Source organism: Eulemur rufifrons, chromosome 16 (assembly GCF_041146395.1).
Source record: "Eulemur rufifrons isolate Redbay chromosome 16, OSU_ERuf_1, whole genome shotgun sequence".
Lineage (NCBI taxonomy): Eukaryota > Metazoa > Chordata > Mammalia > Primates > Lemuridae > Eulemur > Eulemur rufifrons.
The window spans coordinates 62,854,470-62,879,143 of record NC_090998.1 but is presented as its reverse complement, the minus strand read 5'-3'; the positions used below and the strand labels follow the sequence as shown (position 1 = coordinate 62,879,143).

At 33.5% G+C, this 24,674-nt stretch overlaps 1 protein-coding gene across 1 annotated transcript in view; it reads right to left on the bottom strand.

Moving 5' to 3' along the window:
- ACSS3 (acyl-CoA synthetase short chain family member 3) overlaps positions 1 to 24,674 on the bottom strand; it is a 133,699-nt gene that overhangs the window by 51,759 nt on the left and 57,266 nt on the right. The window contains exons 5-7 of the mRNA XM_069489977.1: positions 21,683 to 21,823; positions 13,540 to 13,620; positions 13,363 to 13,458 (exon numbers count right to left, since the gene is read on the bottom strand). Of these exons, the coding sequence (XP_069346078.1) occupies positions 13,363 to 13,458; positions 13,540 to 13,620; positions 21,683 to 21,823 (318 nt within the window). The remainder of the gene's footprint in view (positions 1 to 13,362; positions 13,459 to 13,539; positions 13,621 to 21,682; positions 21,824 to 24,674) is intronic.

The following is a 24,674-nucleotide window of genomic DNA, read 5'->3' as shown; positions in this document are numbered from 1 at the left end:
CAACAGAGCGAGACTCTGTCTCAAAAAAAAAAAAAAAAGACTTACATTATTAACTCTTGAAAGCTCTAATTCTGAAAGTTTTTCTAGCTTCAAACCAGACTTTCCAATATCTTACAGATGTCTAGGTAGCACCTTTAAACTCAACATTACCAAAACCAAAAGCACTGGTTCCCTCTTTACCAGTTGTTCCTACTACTTATTAATTCAGTTGATAACTGCCATTATATTGATTGTCCTATCTGAAGACATCAGAGCTATTTTCAACTCACTTCCATCTCTCTTACGATATCCACCTGACACCCTAACATCCTGCATTCTCCTTAACGTTATGGGCACTGGTACCCTAGTCCTAGTCATGTATCTTCAACTACTCAACAGTTTTCCAATTGTCCTCTACATTATGACAAGCAAACTATGCCTTTAAAGCCAGAGAACTTTGTTTCAAATCTCAGTGTTCCATCACCCTTGTGCCACTGGCAAAGTTATTTGATGTTCCTGATTCTTAGTTTCTACAGCTGTAAACAGGGGACTAAAATACCTACCTCATGGGCTTATAGGTAAAATTAAGACCATATATATAAAGTGCTTAGAAGAGTTCCAATCATCCAACACTCAATCAATAATATTATTATTATTTTTACTGTCTCATCCAAAAAGTTCTCCCTACCTGCTAGTCCTAAACTTCCCTTAAAGGACTAGTGAACGGATTTTTGAGCCAGGATGCAAGAATTAAATGTAGAGTATTTCTCATAGGTAATGATTCCTTGTAGTTTATAAGAAACTGTCATACATTTTACACAGTGTAAGAAGCTTCTTACTTAGTATATCTTGATTTGTTTGCTTTCTGTTCTTTGTACTAATCTTAATCCTTTGACTATACTGTCAGCTCTTTCTGTGTAAGGGCTGTATCTGATACTTCTCTGTTTCCCCATCAGTCTCTAGCATGATGTTGAGCTGACAACAGACATTAATGAATTTTGTTGATGGGACTATGACAATAGCTGCAATTACGTGCTTCAACATAAAACACAGGCACACATAGAGAAAAATAAACTGAAAAATAAATATCTTTGAAATCTGAGAAATCTGAAAGATGCTGGCATCAGCTTTATAATCTTTTCCAATTGAGAAGATAAAATTCTATATCCTGAATCAGAGTAATAACTGAGTCATAATTTTTCTCATTCCACACACACACACAGCAAAGTAGATTGCTGTATACATATTAAAAATGAAAAAAGTGATTTTCCATCACATGAGACAAAAAATAATGTGCCTTTTGAGTATACTGGTTGGCAACATCATGACTATTTGTCTTAAAAATAAGTAACATCTCCCTGTCCTTGAAAGAATAAATCCCTATCCTTAAAAAAGGATAATTCTAAACCAATTAAAGAAAACTGGTTAACATAAGTAAAAATGCAACATTCTTAAAGAGAAGATGACAACATGTATTCAGGTAACACTCCATTAAAATGAGGCTGGGAGGAGCAAAGAATTCAAAAGGTTGACACGTAGAAAATACAGCACAGGATGACTTAATGAAGATTATAAATCCAAGGCAACAGAAGTAGATGGCATGTTCATTTAAGATACTTTGGGGATGATTTAGCAAGAGTTTTAAATGTAAAAAATAACTTGGAAGTGGTTCTCATCCTCAATATTCTCAAACATGACACTTTCATACTTGGAAATGGCTTAAAATTTTAGTCCATGCATATAAAGTGATATTAATTACCCTTATTTACACATGTGTAAAATATACAGTCATGTGTCATTTAATGATAGGGATACATTGTGAGAAATGTGTTAGGAGATTTTAGCATTATGTGGACTTCACAAAGTTAGATCATATGGCCTACTATACACCTAGGCTATATGGTAGAGCCTATTGCTCCTTGTCTACAAACCTGTAAAGCATGTTACTACACTAAATACTGTAGGCAATTGCAACACAATAGTAAGTATTTTGTGTATCTGAACAATTCTAAACATAGAAAAGGTACTGTAAAAATGCAGTATAAAAGATTTTTTAAAAACGGTACACCTGTATAGGGCACTTACCATGAATGGAGCAGGACTGTAAGTTGCTCTGGGTAAGTTGGTAAGTGGTGAATATATATGAAGTCCTAAGACATTACTATAAACTACTGTAAATTTTATAAATATTATACACTTAGGCTACATTAAATTTATAAAGAAATAATTTTCTTTCTTAAATAGTAAATTAACCTTAGCTTACTGTTTTGCTCATTTTCTTATTTTTTTATTTTTTTACTTTTTGACTCTTTTGTAATAACACTTACCTTAAAACACAAACATCATGCACATTTGGACAAAACTATTTTCTTTCTTTATATCCTCATTCTATAAGCTTTTTTCTATTTTTAAAATTTTTGATTTTTTTGTCTTACTTTTTAAACTTTCTGGTTAAAAACTAAGTTACAAACACATCCATTTGCCTAAGCCTACACGGGTTAGGATCATCAGTATCACTGTCTTCCACTCCCACATATTGTCCTACTGGAAAGTCTTCAGGGGCAGTAACACACACGGACCTGTCATCTCCCGTGACAACAATGTCTTATTCTGGAACACTTCCTGAAAGACCTGCCTGAGGCTGTTTTACAGTTAACAGAAGGAGTACACTCTAACAATAAAAGTATAGTGTAGCAAATACATAAAGCAGTAGCAGTCATTTATTGTGAAGTATTATGTACTGCACATCATTGTGTATTACTATACTTTTACACTACTGGCAGTGTGGTAGGTTTGTTTATACCAGCATCATCACAAACATGTGAGTAATGTGTTACACTACGCTGTTATTAAGACTACATCATCATTAGGTGGTAGGAATTTTTCATATCCATTATAATCTTATGAGACCACCATTGTATGCAGTCCATTATTGGCTGAAATGTCATTATGCAATGCATAACTGTATATAAAATGGTATTTCTTTGAAGCTTTCAAACTGCTTTTACATACACTATCCCATTTCATTCCTATAAAGATAGGAGAGTACAGAGCTCACCTTCAGACTAATCATTCTATAAAGAACAAAAAGATAGAGTTTTATAAACTCTCCCTTCTATGAATTCAGGGAAGGAACATTCAATAAGAGATTACTAAGCTGAGTATTCTGAAATGTTCAAAGATATACGTGCAGTTTAAAAACTAGAAATGATAAAGCCCAACCAAAAATAGAAGTGAAATGTTAAAAATGTTTGGATAATGGTGAACCATAACATGTCCTATATTATTCACAGAAAAAAGCCTTCAAGGTCACTCTTATTTCACTCACAAGTTCTACTCTTAAAAGACAGATCCATAAGGGGAGAGACCACTGGATTATTTTCTACATCTACTGCTCACTCTTCACAGTTGGTAGTAGTAGAATCAACACATTCCTGTGTTCTAACGTTTTTTGTCTGGTGCTTAGAAGAGAATTAATGGGCTCCAAAAGGAGCTGCCTCCAGCACTCTGACGACTGCTTCAGTGTTGTCAGGACAGACTTGGAAAGAAGAAATGTGGAACATCTAAAAATTCAAGCATTATAATGGCTGGATTGCAGGGGAATAAATGGTTAGTGTTTATATGCTAGAATTCTATTCTGGGAAAGATTAAATTTGTATTTTCAAATAATAATTCTAGCTTATAATATCCGCAATTGATTGTACTATTATATCCTGGGAACCATTCTAAAGATTTTTCATGGCTTAATCATTTGAATGCCATATAAGAAAGGTATTATTACTACAGATATTTATAGATGAGGCAGAAAGTAGTGAAGTAGCTTGTTTGAGGCTGAACAACTAATATGCAGAAGTGTCAGAAATCATACCATGTCAGCCTAAACTGCTATACTTCCTCTCAAAAATTAAAAGTTTTTGCTAAGTTAAAATGGTAATTCTCTTCAGTAAAAGCATTTGAAAATAATAGTTATTGGAGACTTGGAAGGGTGAGGGGGGTTGAGGTATAAGAAATTACTTAATGGGTACAATGTACCCATACTATGCAGGTGACGGTTACACTAGAAGCCCAGCCTTCACCACCGGGCAATGTATCTATGTAACAAAACTGCACTTGTACTCCTTAAATTTATATAAATGAAAATAAACAAAAAATAAATGAATAAATACATTTGACAAATCATTATCACTAACTATGAAGAAATTAGAATGAATTCCAGAGTCAAAAATTGAAACAAGTTACCAAATAATATATTTATTCTAGAAAAAGAAAAATGATTAAAGTGGAGAATATTCACAGAAGTGAAAATTGAAAGAACATGTGTCAACTTACTTATTTTGATGATTAAAAGAAATGGAGTCCCGAGGAGGTTGAATTAATTTGCTTAAGGTCATATAGGTAAATAATGACAAAACAAGTTAAATAACACAGATGTTAATATTTGCTCCAGTGACCATGCTCCCATACCGCAGTTCAGAATTTTAAATTCCCTACAATACATTCTCTAACGAATTGATTGCCTGAGAAGGCAGATTGTAGTATATACCTTTAAAGTTAATTGTTGAATTATTAACAAACGGCCATCTACTCTGGTTAATCTAGTGAGCATGCCAAAGATTTTATTGAAATGTCTTATTGCTATGATGTATACAATTTGTGAAATGCAAAAAGAAAAAAAAATAAAGTGGAATGAGAGCAAGCTTTCATTCTTTGACTTTAAAAAACACTGTTATTGCATAAAAATGACAACTGCTACATCAAGGCCAAGTATACCAATCAGTGTAAGTGAAACAGTAACTATTAACATTCCATTCTAGACTTAGGTAATAACTTAGCCAAGGAACAGTAAGCTAATTTCTTGCTTAACCACACCACTGCCATTGTGGAAGCCTGGACTCACTGTATTATGAAATTGAAATATGTGTATAAGACACACATTTGTACATTGGTACACAGTAAAGATAAGGAAAAAGGAAGAAGGATCCAAGAAGAATTGTTTGCCCTTCAGAAGCAGTGTTGGGTTTTCACTCTACAGATGATAGACTGGTAAAGGGTGCAAACACTGAATAGAAGAGAGAGGCCAGGAATCATATCTGTGTGTAACCACCATTTGCCAACACACACACACACACATGCATGCACATACACAGAAGGTTACTAAATTCGTTTATACGTTAAAGTTCCTATATAAAAAGATTGCTGTGTTTCATGCCTCTTATTTGGCAAAATCATTGCATCAGATATCTCTTCTTGTCCATATGTTGTTGGGGGTAGGCTTGTTGGGATCCATTAGTAAAGTAGATTTCTGAAGATGTACCAGTCATTTTTTCCTCTCAAAATAAGAACTAAGTTATTCAGAATTGGTTTCTATATTTTAACTGGTCAATCCGATTTGGCTTCTAGAATTGCATACTTTAAGAGTCTCATGCTCTGCTGACTGAGCTAGCCAGATGCTCTGTACTTTAAATATGTCTAATTCCATTAATAAAAGTAAATCTTTGTCTATAAAAAATATAGCCTGTCTTACATAATTGTTCATGAAGTTCTCCGGTAAAAGAGAAAATTAAGAGTACTTTTAGCCACTGAGAGAAAAAAAATCTTTATCTATAAATCAAGTTGTTGTAGTTTTTCTGATATCTTCATGCAGATGTCTATTTAACAAATATTTATTGAGAAACAAATGTGTGTCAACAAGGCTAGGAGCTGAGAACTGATGGTGAGAAAAACCTGAGATGATTCCTCTCTTAGCAGAGTTTAGAGGACAGAGGAGCAAACAAACATATCAAAGGAACCTACAAACTAATATGAAACTGCAACAGTTGTTACACAAACCAACAAGGAAAAATGCAAGGTGCTGAGAGACTGTGAGAAGGGGATTTGACCACGTCAGAGAAGGCAAGGAGGGGCTTCCCTGAAGAAGTGACATTTGAGCAAAGACATAAAGGCTAAGAGGTATATATTTCAGGTTAAAGAGAGAAATGGGCAAAGCTCCTGTGGTGGGAATGAGCATAAGATTAACTGCAGGGGAACAGGAACATGTTGGGTCTTAGAAGGAAAAAGAGTGTGATTAAGATGGAACAAATATTCAACACTTTCAAATGTTGAGAAGACAAGTACAATGACTGAAAATGTCCATTGGCTTTGGAAAAATGGAGATGACTGGGGATACTAGGAAACGCTGTTCTTATGGAATGATGGAGATAGAGGTCAATTCGAGAAGATTGTAGAGTATGTTTCAGGTTAGAAGATGGAGGTGTTGAGTACAGACAAGCCTTTAAAGATGAAGAGAGAATGTTGTACCCACAAGGGGATAAGGGTTCAAGGATTTTTGTCATTGTTTTTTGTTAGTTTTAATGAAAAAACTGAATAAAAATTTTTTTTAAATGTGTTAAAGGAAGATAAAGAAAGCAAAGGGAGGTAAGTCAAAGCAAAAAAACCACTCCCCAAAACCAGGAGTTCTGGTATGTTTTCACCCTGTAGGTAAAGAGCTATATATCTTCTTAGGGCAGGGAAAAAAAATCTTGTTTAAACATCCTTTGTATATTGTCATGTTAAAACATAAATTGTTTTGAGAGGGTAACTCATGTATCTACAAACTGAATATCCAATTTAGTTATAACCATTTTTGAGGGTTTTTTTTCCCAGCGGATATAGTTATCAATTTCTATTAAATTTCAGGATATAAAAAAAATTATCTGTGCTGAGAAAAAAAGAATTGATTCATTATTTATTTGTAAAATACCATGAGCCATTTGCATTCAATAAAGGGGATTTGGTTTATGAACTGGCTGCTGTACTCTACATGATTTAGAACATAATTAGCTGAAAATCTCCTATCCCTTCAGGACATAGATTTTCATCTAAATCAGAATTCATCATTAAGGGAAAATGTTGTTCCAGGTACAAATTTAGTATCTACTTTATCTTACAACTTTAAAATGCATTCATTAAAAATGAAAATAAAAATTTGATCATACTGAGCTGTACACAATTTTATGTATCCTTAGAAAAGGCAATGTTACAAGAATTACATAAATATGTTATTTTGTTCACCATATAAAGAATGTATTTTTTACTATTTTGATGGAAGAATTTGGCTTCCTAAATAAAATATTAGTAATAATGCGAAAATAAAATAATGCTAATTTGGCAATTAGCCTAAAATAGGAGCAGAAGTGAAACAATTATTTTGTGGAGGTTAGTATATATTTTTTTTTTCACTAGCTGGCCTAGTGACAAGTCAGGACTCTTTTAATCTGGTGTGGCTTTGTTTTAATTAATCAATCAGGCAAAATGTTGTTCCTGCATTTTACATGCTCAAATTGTCAATTAATCCTCTTAAAAATGGTTCATTCACTTGAAAGAGTTAATGTTCCTCCTGAAAGGCACCGTGCCAGGCAGTGGGGATACAGAAATGACAAACATCCCCTGCCCTCAAAGAGTTTACAGTATCACAACACTGTATTTGCAAGATTATAAGATCAAAGAAATCTAGACGGTATAATGGAAGTACAGAGTAAAAAACACTTCAATCAGTCCGAGGAAAGCAATATATATACACACATATACATATATACACGCATATAAAATACATGTGTATACACAAACATATATGTCAGAGAAGAGGTGATATTTAACTTTAATATTTGATATCTAATAGTTAAGATTTAATTCCTCAAAAATAGGGCCACTATACTATATGTTTAAAATAAAGTTGAGTTTTAATAGAGGGAACAACTAAATTATTAGCAGAATTCTGTTCATGCCAGTATGATAGGAGTGCTAGGCGGGAAGGACGGTCAGAGGCCCAGAAGCAGAGAGAAGACTATAAATACAGGCAGGGGCAAATGATTATGAGTCATTTGTATAATGAAAATGTATTTGAATTATACTCTTCAAGAAAAAGAAGTTCTTTGAAGGCTTGTTATTTTTATTTTTTAATTAAACTTTTTATATGAAGAAATTGTGGATTCACATGCAGTTATCAGACATAATGCAGAGATATATACCATGTATCCTTTATCCAGTTTTCCCCAGTGGTAACATCCTGCAAAACTATAGTATGATAGCACAATCAGGATATTGATACAGTCAAAATACGAAAGAGTTCATCTACTCAGGGATCCCTCATGTTGCTCTTTTTGGGCCACACGTGTTCCTTGGTAATATATAGAAACACAATGGATATTTGTATGTTTATCTTGCATCCTGATACTGGATTGAATTTACTTACTAGTTATGAGATTTTTTTCTGTGTGTCTTCTACATTTTTCTACCTAAATAATAATACCATCTGCAAATAAAGACAATTTTATTTCTTCCTTTTTAATATGTATGCATTTTGTTTCCCTATGTGGCCTTAATTAACTGGCTAGAACTTCCACAACTATGTTGAATAGAGTGGTGCGTGCGGACATCCTTGCCTTGTTCCTGAACATAGCTGGAAAACATTCAGGCTTTTATCATTAGATGTGATGGTAGCAATAGGTTCTTAGATATGAATGGATGTTGAATTTATCAGATGATTTTCTGCATCAATTAATATGATAATTTTTCTTCTTTAGCCTGTTAATATGTTACTTTGAATGATTTTAAAATATTGAACCAGCCTTGCATTCCTTAAATAAATTGCACTTGGTCAAGGTATAATTGTTTTCATATATTGGTTAATTCTACTTGCCAATATTTTGTCAAAGATTTTTGTATCTCTACTTATGAAGGATATTGCTTGTAGTATTTTATTTTTTGTGTCTTTGTCTGGTTTTGTTGTTGGAGTAATATTAACTTCATAGAATGAATAGGAAAGGGTTCCCTCTCTTCTACTTTCTGGAAGAGATTGTGCAGAAATGGTGTTGATTCTTCTTTAAACATTTGGTAGAATTTTCTAGTAAAGACATCTGTATCTAGAGATGTCTTATTGTAAGTCCTTAATTACAGATTTGATTTCCTTAAATGTAATAAGGCTATTCAAGTAATCTATTTCTTATTTGTTGAGTTGTGGTAGTTTGTGTTTTTTGAAAATTTCACCAAATTGTCAAATTTATGTGTGTTGAGTTGTTCACAGTATTTCTTATTATCCTTTTGATGTCTGCAGAGTCTTTAGTGATATCTCCTGTTTCATATGTGGTATTGGTAATTTGTGTCTTCTTTCTCTTTTCCTTTGTTAGAATTGTAGAGATTTGTTGATTTTGTTTATCTGTTCAAAGAACCAGCCCTTTGTTTTATTAATTTTCTGTATGTTTTCTTGTTTGTAATGTCATTGATTTCTGCTCTTATCTTTATTATTTCCTTCCTTCTGGTTGTTTTGGGTTTATTTTGCTCCTCTTTTCTTAGGTCCTTGAGATGGGAGCCTAGACTCTTTCTTAATGTATCCATTTAGTGCTATAAATTTCCTTGAGATGTGAGACTTTTCCTCTTTCCTAATGTATCCATTTAGTGCTATAAATTTCCCTCTCAACAGGCTTTGGCTGTGTCCCACAAATTTTGATATGATGTACTTTCTTTTTCATTCAGTTTGATACATATGTGTGTGTGTGCATGCATGTGAATGTGTGTGTGTGTGTGTGTATAAATAAAATATATATAATATTTTCCTGGAGACTTCCTCTTTGACCTATAGGATATTTAGAAGTATACTGATTGGATTCCAACTGTTTGGATATTTTCCTGTTATCCTTCTGATATTGATTTCTAGTTTGAATCCTCTGTGATCAAAGAATAGACTATGATTTCAATTATTTTAAATTGGTTGAAGTTTATTTTATGATCTAGGGTTTGCTCTATCTTGGTATTTGTTTCATGGGTACTTAAAAAGAATGTGTATTTTGCTGCTGGTGGGGGTAGTGTTCTATAAATATCTATTAAATCTTTTTGGTTGATGATGTCAAGTTTTTCTACCTCTTTCCTGATTTTCTGTCTGATTTTCTATCAATTATTGAGAGAGTGGTGTTGAATTGAAATTGGAGGTAGAGATGGCATGGAAGAGAGGAGCATCAGTTGGAAAGTCCTCTGTACTATCTAATGATAATCTGCAATATGCAACTGGAATGCACAGGCACAAATCAGATCAAAAGCCCAAACCTATACTCTTCATTAGTCAACAAGACATATTTGTGCATATGAGCTCAATTATCAGCCTTGAATTTATGGCAGGAGATATGGAAAAGAGGGGACACTTTTGATAGGTAATAGGAAAGTAGACTTCATAGAATGTAATGACCAATAGAGTGTGAGATGTAAAGGTAATGAAATCAGAATCACCCACAGATTTTTAGTTTGGATTACTATGTGGATGGGAGTTAACATTAACAGAAATGTAGAGTGCACAGGAGGAAACATGTTTTGCAAGGAGTGGAGATATTGAGTTCAGCTGATGTCATGTTGAGCATAAGTTGTGTACAGACCATCCACAGATGTCTAATAAATAATAAGCAGGTGCTCAGCAGGAAGGTCAGATATATAAAGGGGATTTAAGAGCCTTAATTCAATTAGTAATCCTCAAATATAACTGCATGGAGATTATCTAGGAAATATAAACAGAGTAAGAAAAAAGGGTTAAGAACATGATCCTACTAAATCTCAATGTTTATGGCCAAAATAAGAGAAATAAAGCGAGGAAAAGGAGAACAAGCTGTCAGAGAGGAAGGAAAAGAATGGAAAATAGAGTTTAATTTAGTTCCATGAGTACTCATTGAGTTCTTAGTATGCATTGTGCACTGTGTTGGGAGACCAGCTATTGCGGCTCGTACATTCTTCTAACTGTAAACAGATCATTTCAGTACAGTGCGGCCAGCTCAGTGATAGACATGTGCTCTGGGGTCAATGTGCCCACAGAAAGGGGCGCTGAACACAGCCTAAAACTCTGAGAGGAAACTTCTGAGAGATGACAACATCTAAGCAGAGTCTTCAAGGATAGTAGGTATTAACCAAGTAAGGAAAGAAAGAGGGAAAGTCACACCAGACAAAAGAAACAGCATGAACAATAGCAAAAGAGCCTGGAGCTAAACAAAGAAGAGAGAATTATCTAAAAGAAATAGCCAGCAAGGCTGAATGCCACTAAGAGAGAAAATGAAAACAGATGGAAAAAGGCCCTTGGACTTTTTCACTTATGAAGCCTCTGGTTACCTCTGCTGCAACAGCTTTTATGAAGTGATATGAACAGAAATCAGACTGCAATGAGATGAAGAGTAACTGAAAGAATATGAAGTTCAGACAATGTGTTGGGGGGTGTTTTATCAAGCAGCTTAGTGGAGAGGAAAATAATGATGAGATAGCTAGAAATGTGCAAAGGTCTAAAAGATTTTGTTTTGTGATCAGAAAGAATTAAGGACATTTACAAATTATAGAAAAGAAACCAGAGTTCAGAGAAAAGACTTGAAAATGTAGCTTACTTCATTCAGTCATTTACACAACAAATATTTATAGAGCATCTACACTGTCCTTGAATATAGTCTATAAAGACAAACAACCAAGTCATGGGGTTAACATCATGTTTTAAATAAACTTGAGAAACAGTAAAAAGTTATGGTAAATAGCACAAAAATCGTGTTTATCTCAATTACAAAGGCAGCTTAATACTTATAAACATAAGTACTTAAAATTATACAGCCATCTTTGGCTTTTTTTGCATTTCTGTAAGCCATGTCATAATTCAATATAAATATTCATTGTTGAAGTTTATTTTGTTTACTTCAAGGAAGTGATTATTTTAATAAAAACATTTATTCTATTGCAAGGATTTTGGTAAAAAACAGATTTGCCAAGATTATTTCATGTTTTAATTACTAAAAACAACCAAATACATATCAAATCTCCAAGGTACAAAAACACAATACAAAAGATGTAGAATAGTACATGATGGTTTAATTTTTGTGTCAAAGACTGCTTTAATATATCTCAGGATTCAGACACAGAAAACCAGCCAGTTAATAAGGAACACAAATGGCCTTTAAATAGTGATGAGGACTAGAGAATTTCAGAAAGAGAATAGTCTCACATTTTTTCAGAATTATTGAGGTGAAGAATTTTAAGATTGTAAAAAACTATGACATCATCTAATTCTGTTCTCCACATCCTATATATAAAATTATTTTCTTTACATTCCTTATCTGATATTAAGAGACAACTTTATGTGAAAGAGAGCCTTATATTTGAAAAGTTGTCTATTTATTCAACTACCAGACATTTAAATTTGTCTCTTATTATTTTCAAAATATAACTTTCTATAACTGCATTATAAGACTACTTTCATTTTATGTAGCAGATCTCTCAATATCAAAAGACACTTATATGCACATTAAATATATTATTTCTAATACTAACCATTCCCAATTCCTTCATTTTTTTCTTGTATGACATGATTTTCATCTAAGCCCCCCTTTTTTTGAAATGCTTTCTAGTAAGTTAATGGTTTTTTTATCCTCTCCATTAAAATGAACACAGATTTTCAAATGTGGAAGAGTAAAGTAAGATTATACCATTGCATATGGTGAGTATTTTTTTTAAAAGCAATCTTACCAACTGCTTATTTTTGAGCTATGGACAAATATAACATCCAGAGATTTAACCACACAATCTGTGATCAATCCAAGTTTCCCCTATTTTATTTCTGCCTTATTTTTAATCTAAGTGTAAGACTATAAAGATTTATATATTTTTCTCTCTTGTTAGTTTTGTCCCAAATTTCCAAGATCATTTTGAATGACAATTTAGCAAACTACCATATTTTCTATCCCTATAAGAATTTGATCTCCTACAAATCTCATAGATATGTTTTCTAAGTCTTCATATAAGACATTGATAAAATTAAATAGAATAGGCATGAGGGAAATTTTCTAGTATACATACAGAAACCTTATTCCTAAGTGACATTAACGCATGTGTTAGAATTTTCAAGCAGTTATTTTATTTAGCTATGAATCTGGTCAGTCTGTATTTCTCTCCCTTATACACAAAGCTGTTATCAGAGATTATGGAAAATATTTAGCTAAAATTGAGACACTATACCTCTGTAAATCCATTAATACTATAAATACACAAAAAGGTGAATCTATGTTGCTTGTTTCATGATAACTATTTTCTCTTCTAGGTCTCTAAAATCAGTATCAGTTTGATAATACTTTCTAGAAATCTGCTAGGGATAGACATAAAGTTTGTTATTTTATGTTCTTCAGAACGTAATTTCTACTGACTTTGTTCTTCAATACAATGGAAATAGCTGGCTATTGTTTTCTACATGTCCCTTTTCCTTCTGAAATCATACTTTTAACTGGAAGAAGATATAAAAATATCCCCTGTCCCCATCCAAATTTTTCTGTTCCTACTCAAGACTACTTCTCAAAAAGTTTCAATAAAATAAATATTATCTATATGTGGTAATTTTATTACCTCATATAAAACTGTTGGGTTTCCATGTATAAGAGGTCCGTAACAGATATAGGAATGTCCAACAACCCAGCCCAAGTCCGAAGCTGCCCACCACACCTGAAAAATAAAAGAATAATAAAAATGAATATATCTTAATCAGAGAAATGTCATGTAATATAAATTGAAAGTCATTATTACCTCTCCAGGTTTAAGTCCATATATAGAGGACATTGTCCAGTTTAGCATCACGGCATACCCCCCAGTGGGCCTAACCACACCCTAAAGGAGAGAAAAAGTGAAGTTAAAAGCAATAAACAATGTGTGAAAAGATTCTCTATCTTCATGCTATCCACTTTAAAAGTTCCTTGTTTAATGCATTTTATATTCTATAAGCTACAAATTACTTTGACTTTTATACGGTTGTCTTTGAATCATTATTTCTTTGGCTCCTCCAATAGTCAACACAAAGAATTTGTCCCCGTCAATACCATGTGTAGAATCTATTCTCACATACAATTCTTGACCTTCTAAAGAAAACTTGTGAGTTCACAAAATCACATGCAATAAACATTTTTCCAGTTATAACACACATTATAATCCTACATTTTCAGATAAATTTCCAGAACAAAAATAGAAACTATCAAAATTAAATGCACAGAAGGATAGAAGGTAGTTATGTGCCTAAAATACATACTCACCTAAGGATATATATTCTTTAATGTGATTAAATAATAATAGGCTATTCAATGGAAAGAAAGTCATATTCTAAGTGGAGTCTGATTACAATGCTTCACTTGGTATCATGCAAGCACAATATTAGAGCTGAGCAATTCTTTAATGATGAATTTGGGAACTCTTTGGAATGAATATCAGCAAGTTAAATCTACAGCTAACTGATTTGCCCTATACTGCATTTTGGGCAAAAGTGGGGATTGTTACATCATCGTAGTACAGCTTTTACAAATCAGTTTCAAGTAGCTATTTTCAACATTGGAAACATATGCAACTTCAATACAAGATTAATATATAAACACAAGAGTCACCATAATTAAGAACTGATGGTAAATTTAAGTTCATTCATTTATTGCTTCATTATAAACATTAATCATTATTGGCTCAATAAGACATAACCATGTGAATATTCAGAATGCGCGGGTGAATGCCTGCTAAGAAATACAAGGTATATTCCACTCATGTGTATTTCGAAGCATCTTTTAGTATAGCAGTTATAACTCTTCTATGCAAAAAATAATTGTTTTACATAAAAGGACAAACATGGATCTAATTAATAACTGTGCTATTGGTTGTACTTTTTCAGCATAACTCTGCAGCTTTAACAGGCATACATCAATCAGGGGAATGAAAAAGAAACTGATTTCCTGTTAGTTACTAAACTTGCTGCTCTCCTTAGGTACCACTAATAAAACCTAGGTATCAAGCTGTGGAACATATTTTATCTACTAGCGACAACACTATGTCTCTTAGCAAATATCAGATGCAGCTTTGTTGGCATCTGAGAGCTGTTTTCCAGGTTGTATGACATGGTTAGCATGCAGCTGGCTGTCTTGATCACTTTGGGAATATTAGCAATCCTAAGCCAACTGCCAGTAGGCTTCACACATGCACTTTTCTGCATAAACTGAGCAGATATTTTCCCAATATTTTATATCTTATCTTCCATGCACTTTGTCCTATTGAGGTCTTTTCCTATGTCTCAGTAGCTTGATGAATTTGATGTTAATTTTCAAGCACTCTTTTTAAAAACTCGTACTCATCTTTGCAAAGTAGAAAAAATACACTTTTTAATAGACAATATGCTTTCTATATGTTATAGTGGACAGTGATGCTTAATGTCAGTAATGATTTCATTTAAGATGTTTTAAAATTTTCTCTTCATCCTACATGTCCCTGAATTTGGACATTTTCATCCATAACTCTAAATATTATTATAACTGAGTAAATTTATAGATTATATGATACAGAGGGTAAGATGCATTGACTGGAAATGATGGCAAGAAATAAAAGGCTAGGGGAGACATAACGTAGTAGTAATTCAATAGTAAAACCTAGAAGATAAATTCAAAGGCTATATTATCAAATTTCTATGTATCACTCAGATGGACACTTCTTCAAAGGTCATTTACCAATGTGACTTTGTCTGATAAATTAGTGACCAAAAAAAGTAAAACTTAAAAATGAGACTCTGCATGAAAAAGCATTTAACATTATAAAGGTTAAAATTTAATATCTTGTTAACACTATTATTTCCTTAGTTCTCGCAATTATTGCCTTTTATTTTACTCTCTGCTGATATTGCCCAAAAAGCATAAATGTCAAAATAATTAGAGGTTACCATCAAAGATTCTCATTAAAAACAATTAAAATGAAGCTGAAAGATAGTGAAAAGCCATAATTTTTGTCTTTTATTGGTCTTTGATACCTACTTTTATTTTCTAAAGATGTGTATAAAAATTTTAGTCAAGTGTCATTTTAACATTTATTAATCTAGACTCTAGGTCTAAAATTTGGTCTTCCCTCTGAGAATGTTCAGATGATACAGTTTTCAAATTTCTGAGTATTTGATATAGCGTAGAAAAAAGAACTGCAGTTTCACATATTCCAATGCTTGTCCCTAAAATACAAGCATGGTATACTTTTGTATTTTGAATGTCTATCATTACTTTCTACATGTACGTTACCTACTTTAAAAGTAAAGACATTAGGTGATCTAATATATTCTCTGAAAATCCCTGCTACCTGCCAATATATATTCTGGGTTTTGTGTAGGATCAGTCATAATTCTTAAATTCTTCTGAAGACCTTGAAAAACTTCTAGGTGGGAATAGCACTGTGTGCTCCAAATAAAGACATGAAAGTGAATCCTATCTCAGAAATTGGAAAAGAGACAATCCGAAAGTGCTTTTATTTTTGACCACATATACTGAATATGGTATTTTAAAAATTCAATCAGTATAAGTAAAAGAAAGGCTGTTTATAAGTTACTCAGGAATGTGACCACAAAGTTATCTCCATGGTTCTTTATGATTTTCACCTTAATGAGCTGCTTTTGAAGACAAGGAATGTCACAAAGTGCCATGAATGGGACCATTAAAGTAAAACAGAAAACATGTTGGTATTAAGTGTTGTGTGCAGTTTTGGCTGCCACAACTTGTAAAAGAAAAATACAATTGTGACGATAGGTGTTGCAGAGGAAGAGGAGGGAAGACTGAGGTGTGCGGTAAGATTAAAAGCTTGGGATTCTTCATTGTAAAAATGTGTTTTGGTTATCTTTCAATTGATCTGTAAAAATCTGACAGACAAATCTCAACACACTGTGACAAGAAAAGTTTGGAGTAAATGACAACACTTCATACTTTCTAAGCTGAGCCCCTCTAAGATTTACTTTGTCATAAAAGCTAATATAAGGCAAATATACATATTTGCATACATAAAATATATATTCATTCACATATACATGTGTAAATACATGGGTGTAGGTATATACATGCATGTGCATATATGTATATTCATACGTTTCTATATATGTATGTGTGCATGTGTGTGTGCATATGTAGACGTGTGTGTATATATTTCATTTCAGCCTGACAAGAAAAAAAAAAGGGGGGAAATAAACATTATACTTGAAGAAAAGAAGAGAAATCTATCACCAAATGATTGGCATCAGAGTTGAGAAATACAAGGAATAATTCTGATTATTTGAAAAATCCAACAGATCAGCAATAACCTTGTTTAAGTACTGGCTTTACAGATGGCATTCCCTATTTCAAGAATAAGTCTCCACCCATTTTCTAAACTTAATTATTTCCAACTTCTCAGGAGTATTTAAAGACCTTGTTTTGGTACTGGCTTTACAGATGGCATTCCCTATTTTGAGAATAAGCCTCCACCCCTTTTCTAAACTTAATTAATTCCAACTTCCTCTCAGGAGTACTTAAAGACCTTGCAAAAGTGTCACCTCTCCTGGGAAGCTGTCCTCCATCCTGTGGTTTGTGTTCAGTGTCTCTCAGGTCTTCTTTCATGGCCCTCAAGTCCTACAAACCTCATCAGAACACTGACATCCCCACATAGTGGTGTCTGCCTGCTCCACCACCTTGAATGCATATGAGCAGAATGTCTTTGTATCTTCAGTACAGTGTGTGACATAGAATAGGCGTTTAATACCTTTGTTGACTGACTAAATGAGCGAATAGGTGGGTGAAAAAGCACACATGTGAACAATACAATTCTTTTAAAAAATACTCCATGGATGGGCACGGTGGCTCACGCCTGTAATCCTAGCACTCTGGGAGGCCGAGGTGGGAGGATCGCTCAAGGTCAGGAATTCAAGACCAGCCTGAGCAAGAGTGAGAACCCGTCTCTACTAAAAATAGAAAGAAATTAGCTGGACAACTAAAAATATATATAGAAAAAATTAGCCAGGCATGGTGGTACATGCCTGTAGTCCCAGCTACTTGGGAGGCTGAGGCAGGAGGATTGCTTGAGCCCAGGAGTTTGAGGTTGCTGTGAGCTAGGCTGATGCCACGGCACTCTAGCCCAGGCAACAGAGTGAGACTATGTCTCAAAAAAAAAAAAAAAAAATACTCCTTCTCTTCAGAAGAAACCCTTGAAATTTGTAGAACTTAGTGACTCTTCTTAGAAGACGTGGAATGTTTCCATTTGGAATATTTCATCAAACATAAAATCCCTTGCTACAGGCTTTTGGATAATGCTGAAACTACATCTATGGAGGATACTTTAGCAGCTGTATAATTTGTATTGATCTGAACAACTATGAGATAAGGGGCAAAGGTGTACAAAGTTCAGCATTTTAACCGCAAGAATTGTACCACAGAATAAAAAAAGAACAGTTCACTACTTTTTTTCTGTTTGAATTTCTCTCATTTTCCCCACTAGGACAGGGAATATGAATAAGTCACCTACCAAGTAGGAATAAAAGTTACATAAGTTGTGTAAATGCACATCAGGACAAAAGTCCTATCCACCACCTTCTTGTCATGTTTTTCTTTCAATCCCTTCCTTTTGGTTTCTTTCACCCTGTTCTCCTTTGACACTGAACTTTTTTCTTTGCTTTTCTGTCTTTGTTGTTGTTATCATTGTCCCTCCATGGTATCAAACTGGAGAAGATAAATATTAGCATCACTAAATCTCCCGCTCCCAAAAGGACACCTCATCCAGAGGAAGGATTCTATCATTGTGCAGTGCTTCGAGCTATCTTAAATACAGGCACCCAAACTAAATAAGGTAGAAGCCCACAACAAAACAGAAATGTATGCACAGCCGCTCAGCTGTGGTTGATGGCATATTTGCTGCAGCTAACAGATTAACCTGTCATACAGCAGCCTGACAACTCCAGGGTTGGCAAACGCAGAAACAAAAATATGCCTGAAATATATCTCTAAATTCCAACCAAACCAAAGAACAGACTGCCTTCATTTTTAAGTAGAATATTTTTATGGGCTTACAACATTATTTTTCCTTATAAAGATCAAAAATCAAGAAAACAAACTATATGAGGACAAGGAATTTATATCTAAAGCCTTCATTAATGCATGTGTCTCATCTTTCCTGTGCTTCTATTCTGGGGATCCCAACATTAAGATTTCAGATACTATTAATCCTGATTATATCTACCGAAAATGAAATGAGGATGTATGAAGAAAGAGAGGTCTAAGGAGCTGACTAATAGAAGTAAGAGATCATTCAACAAATATTCTGAGGATCTACCGTGCTCAAATTTTAAGATTAGTGCTGTAGTGGATTCAAGAAAGTATGTGACATATTCTAGGAATATTTAATATTATAAAAATAAGTAAATAAAAACTAATATGTATAAAGTAGATTTAAATAAGCAGCATAAAGGTTTGTTGGCAATGTGTAATTTCAAAGCAATTGAAATTCTAAAGCCCATTGCAGGGAAGAGGAACCTTGAGAGACGACGACCTCATCTTGCCATTCTGCATGTCTTACTTTGCGAAACCCACTCACTCCCACGATTTAATCACCAGCCCTCTAAACCAATGATCTGCAAGGGTCTATCTCCAACCCAAGAATATCCAAAAGACATAGCATACTCAGTATGCTCAAAAATGTCCACCTTCCCTAGCCTCAAACCATCCTCCTGTATTTCTGTTTCAGTGAGTATTCAAAACCACCCTCCTGTGTTCTCAGGTTCAAAGTCTTAGATACCTTCTCTATCTCACTCCTAACCTTGAACCAAATCTGATTCCTTCATATTAAGTGTACTGTCCTAAGTAAAGTACTAAACTAATTAAACAGCTTGAAAACTAACTTCCTTGCCTCCATTGTGACCTATCTTTCCAGTAAAAGGATGACAGTCTATCTTGTATTACCTGTGTTTATACATATTTCAACCCCATTAGACCAGAGGGACTGAGGTTTACTCACAGTTTATCTGTCCTAGCTCATAATGAGCACTCAATATATGCCTTGAATTGAGTCAAATTCAATGTGAATACAGAAACCTTCAATTAAAGCCCTCTCCAATTTATTGTCATATTAGTAGATTGTCTTCAAAATGGTACATTAGGAGGAAAATGAGGATAGCAGAAACATCAAAGGATCTTCCATTTGGACACTGAAAGGAATCTACAACAGAAACTTTTGGATCCAGGGAAAACCTGGAGTAGCTAGAATCATTCCTTATTTGGAACCATCACTTTTCAAATGTAATGCTTTGTGTATTACTTTTATTTAATTTCTCCTAGACTGGCTGAGTCAGCTTTGAATTTCCAACAAGCTTTTCTTCTGCCCCTCCCATACAGCTCCTAATCCAGGCCACAGTGAATTTCAAAGTGATTTAAGACTTGAGATGGCAAAAATACTTTTAAAAGATTCCTTCAGGCTTCTCAGAAGCTAAAGTGGTTTGGGCTTTTCTTTTTTTTTATTAGGTTATATAATATTTTCAGGGTCAGAAGTTTTGTCTCATGTTGAAACTTTTATATTAGATTATAAGTTTGCTGAATCCCCTTATATTTTACAGCCAAATGTTCAGTTGGACTTCATGTGGCTGCTGTATGATGCAGAATTGTAAAGCGTTGAGGGTGAGAATTTTGCTCAGCAGATCATTTGGACTACTTAAATAAAGAAATCTTAAAGTCTTCAATATGAAGGACTATTTATTTTTTTAAATGACTACTGTAAAAAAAATCATAAGGCTTTAATTCTACAATGACACAAATATCTTCATCTATATGCATCTATGTATGTATTTAATAAAAACTTACTGAGTACCAACTACACAAAGAACAATGGTAAACCAAAATGTAATAAGACATGATCACTGACCTCAAAGAGAATATATTCCCCTATCAAATGTTTTCCTTTTCATAAGAGAGTTTTATATATACCATCTTATATTTTTTAAAAAATCTAATAGATTAGATCTGGAGATTATGTTTTCAGAACTCCAATGCTATAGAGAATGCTTATATTAATAAACAGACTATGGCTCTCAAGGGTGAGAGTGATTGAGAAAGTCCCTTTCCCTACTAAATTCTGATCCAATGAATATTGAACCTCCTAACAAAGAGGAGTAAGGAATATCATACTATAAGCCTTTATAAACTTGTATGAAGAAATAGGTTATTTGGAGATATCAGGCAAAAGTTGTGATTTTTGATATTAAATGATAACAAATTGAATTTAAAAATCAATTCCACACTATATGGAAACTATAACTCATTTTTTATTTTTAATTATTATGAGTACACAATAATTGTATATCTTTATAGGGTATATAAGTGAAGTTTTGATACAGGCATACAATGTGATTAATCAAATCAGGACAATTGGGGTATCCCTCGCCTCAGGCATTTATCATTTGTTTGTGTTAGGAATATATCAATTCCACTCTTTTAGTTATTTGAAAGTATACCCTAACTTATGCTATCAAATATTGTTCATTCTAACAATCTAACTATATTTTTGCACTGATTAACCATCCCCATTTTATCTCTTCCTTCCCCATAATTTAAAAGAATATTTCATTTAAAATATATTTTTATAATATTTTATTAAACCAACCAATCAATCAAATATCTATTAATTTTAGTAGCTTACTAAAGCAATTGTATATTGCTGGCATTTGAGAAGAGTTTGGAAGGAATAGAGGCAAAGCATTTGACATTAAACAAAATGTGTTTTTTATATTTAGATTTGAGCTCAAAATTTCTCTAAGATAAAAAGTAACTATGTCTAAACCTCAAAGTATAGTCTGTAAACATTTTCAGTCAGTGATTAAATATTCTTAATGCAAAAGAAATCTGCTGCTATAAATAGTTATCCCTAAGAGAGCAAATACCTTAGGCAAGCCCGTAGTTCCAGATGTGTAAAGAATATACAGCGGATGTTCGGAAAGAACAGGAACACAGTCATGTGATTGGGCTTTTGCCATCTCTTCATCCCAATCGAGGTCACGATCTGGAGCCAAAGGAACCGTCTCCTACACAGCAAAAATATAGGAATATGCACTGTAAAAAGGCCATTAAATCAAAAGAACATAAAGTACCTAAGTCTAAATAAGTCTGGGCATCTACTTGAAAATCTAGGTTATATGGCAGTCATCAGATTTATGTCAAAAAAAATCTCAAGGTCTCGAGTTAAGATAAATTTTTATAAGAAACAAACAGTTTGATGTTGGCTTCAACTAAACTGACAAAATGAACATGCTTATTCAAATCTAAGGATACCCTTAACATTTCAATCTGATGCAGTTATGTTTTCATCACTATTCAGAGTGTAACTAACAGAGGTTTATGCTACCATACATTTATGTACACTAATAACTTTATAAAGTAATTTCTATTTTTCATAACATATTTCTTTTACTTTAGAAGTGTCAACTTCACAATGAAATGTCAAATACCCATTAAAATGTATCTTTCTACAAGGACATTTAACAGTAATACCACAGCTACCTTTCCAAGTGAGGAAATATTACCTCTTCTTTGAGATAGGAAAGAATTTTATTTTTGCTTTTGAAAAACCAAAAACCAGTTTTGAAATTTAGTCAGAATATGTGATATATCTAAAATGCTATCCAACTTTTCCTCCTAAGTCATTGATTAATGTGGTAGAAATGTTCTGTTTGTTTTCTATTTTTTGTTCTCAGAACCAGGCTCTGTGTTGTAAACTTTGTGATCATAGAATCACTATTTAAACAGACACACCTTTAAAGAAATTAAGCAGACCTCTTTAAAAACAATAGCAATGAAATGGCCAGGCTGGTGAAGAGTAGGCAAGTGGTTTATAGAAAAGTTATTCTAATGTAGAGTTAAACCTACTTAAGTAGAGTTAATATCCATTAAATGTTTGGTTATTTTCCAAAATGTTAAGCGAGTTCAAAATTACATATTAGGAGGTTTATAATTGGTGAACATGCTAGAGAGGCACAAGCAAGTATCTGCGTTCCTCAGTGAAAGTTAATGAGCTCCATCATCTAGAGAGGATGCAACCACTCATTTCATCAAGGTGATCATTGAGCAAAATCCAAAGACCCTGAGAGGTTTAGAAAAGACAAGCCACTTCCATTTTCCAGGCTGTTAATAAGGGTTGTACAAACTGGTCATATATTTAAATAGGTACATTTTAAAATTAATCCTTCAATCTAATATTACAAATATGATGCCTGTATGAATAAATACATTTATGGATAACAATCAGAATCAAAGACCCTTTAGGAAGGTAAAGTTTCAGGCCCAACTGGCTTCTCCAGCCTCCTTCAGATAGGTACTGGCTGTGTCATTTAGATAAATAAAATAGTTAATAATGACAAATCATATGTTCCATTTATTTTTATGCATCAGATAAAAGCAACTAATTTTAAATTATCAACTTTTGACATCACAATTAGAGACCTACAAAAACTAATCACACTGCATAATGAAAAATGTCCACTGAATGATCATAAAAATAATTACAGATTGATAATTTTTATTGGCCTCCAGTGAAATCAGGGCTTGAATAAATAGCTATTCTGCAGGCTAAGAAATTTAGGAGATTTGACAAGATGAAGAGAGAAAAAAATAAACACGCAGCTTATGAATATATGCATTTACTTCTATAGACAGGTATTTCCTAGTCGTTATAATTCCTAAAAGGCTGTACTGAAAGAGCACCAGGGATGACTGATGCGATATTCGTTTGATTCTGTCAATGCATGACTGAAGCTTAGGAGTGGTAGCCAAGTTTTTATCTCCTCTGGCAAAAGTGCAATCCTGGTTACTGAGACACTAAGCATCATAATTCGTAACTCTCTAAACTCAAAGTAAAGCCAGTCCACTGGGCTTAATTACTGCCTAAACAGCAGGTCTAATGTAAAGGACAAGAGACTTCTAAAGCCCTCATCTATGTCACTGCAAAGGAAAGGGTCAGGAGAAAAAGGGAGAAGTTGAGAAACTGAGGTAGTCATTGGGAGATGAAGGAAGTGTATCTCTATTAAGGGGAAAGAGCAGAGAACTGCATTAGAAAAATCTGAATAGGGAACATTAACATTCATATCCAATGTGTTTATAGTGAAAGGAATAGCGTATATTTTGTTGGTTAAAAGTCATTAAAACAGAGTTCAAATCCTGACTCCACCACTTATTAGCTATGACTTTGGGCTATGATCTCTCCATTACTCAGTTTCTTCATCTATAAAATAGGGCCAGTGATAGCATCTATTTCATTGGTTTTTGAGGATAAGAATTAAATAGGAAAAATTATTTGGAAGTAGTTAGTATTGGGTGTAGTACATCATAAGTTCTTTACAAATTCTATATGAATTTATATGTGTGTGAATAGCACACATATACTCACACAAACACACTTTTTGTGTGTGTGTTCCTGCCCTTCCTCTAACCTTCTCCTATCCAAAGCCTTCTTTATTGCTGATTTTGCATTTCCTGATTTGAACAGCAATAAATCCTTTTTTAAAAATATGATTGAGGTCATATGAAAGAAACTTGAAATTCTTCTTCAAGACAATATGAACATTAGAATCACTGAGTACAGCAGAACCACAGGCTACTAAAACTTTACACAGGAATTTAATGTGGTAATGGAATTGCCAGGTGGTAATCAAAATGACATACTTTTAACACTCTCTGTTCTCATATCTTGTCATTTAAGCATTTTCTGAAGATAATCTCAAGAGTGTCACAAATTGTACATGATCCTTTGCACTCTTGTAATTTCTCTTCTGCAAAAAAAATTTCTATCTACTAGAAATACAAGTTGGTCTCATCATAAATAGCTGGAGACTTGCATGGGTGTAGAAATCAGGTCAGAGTTACTAGGAAAAGTATTATAAA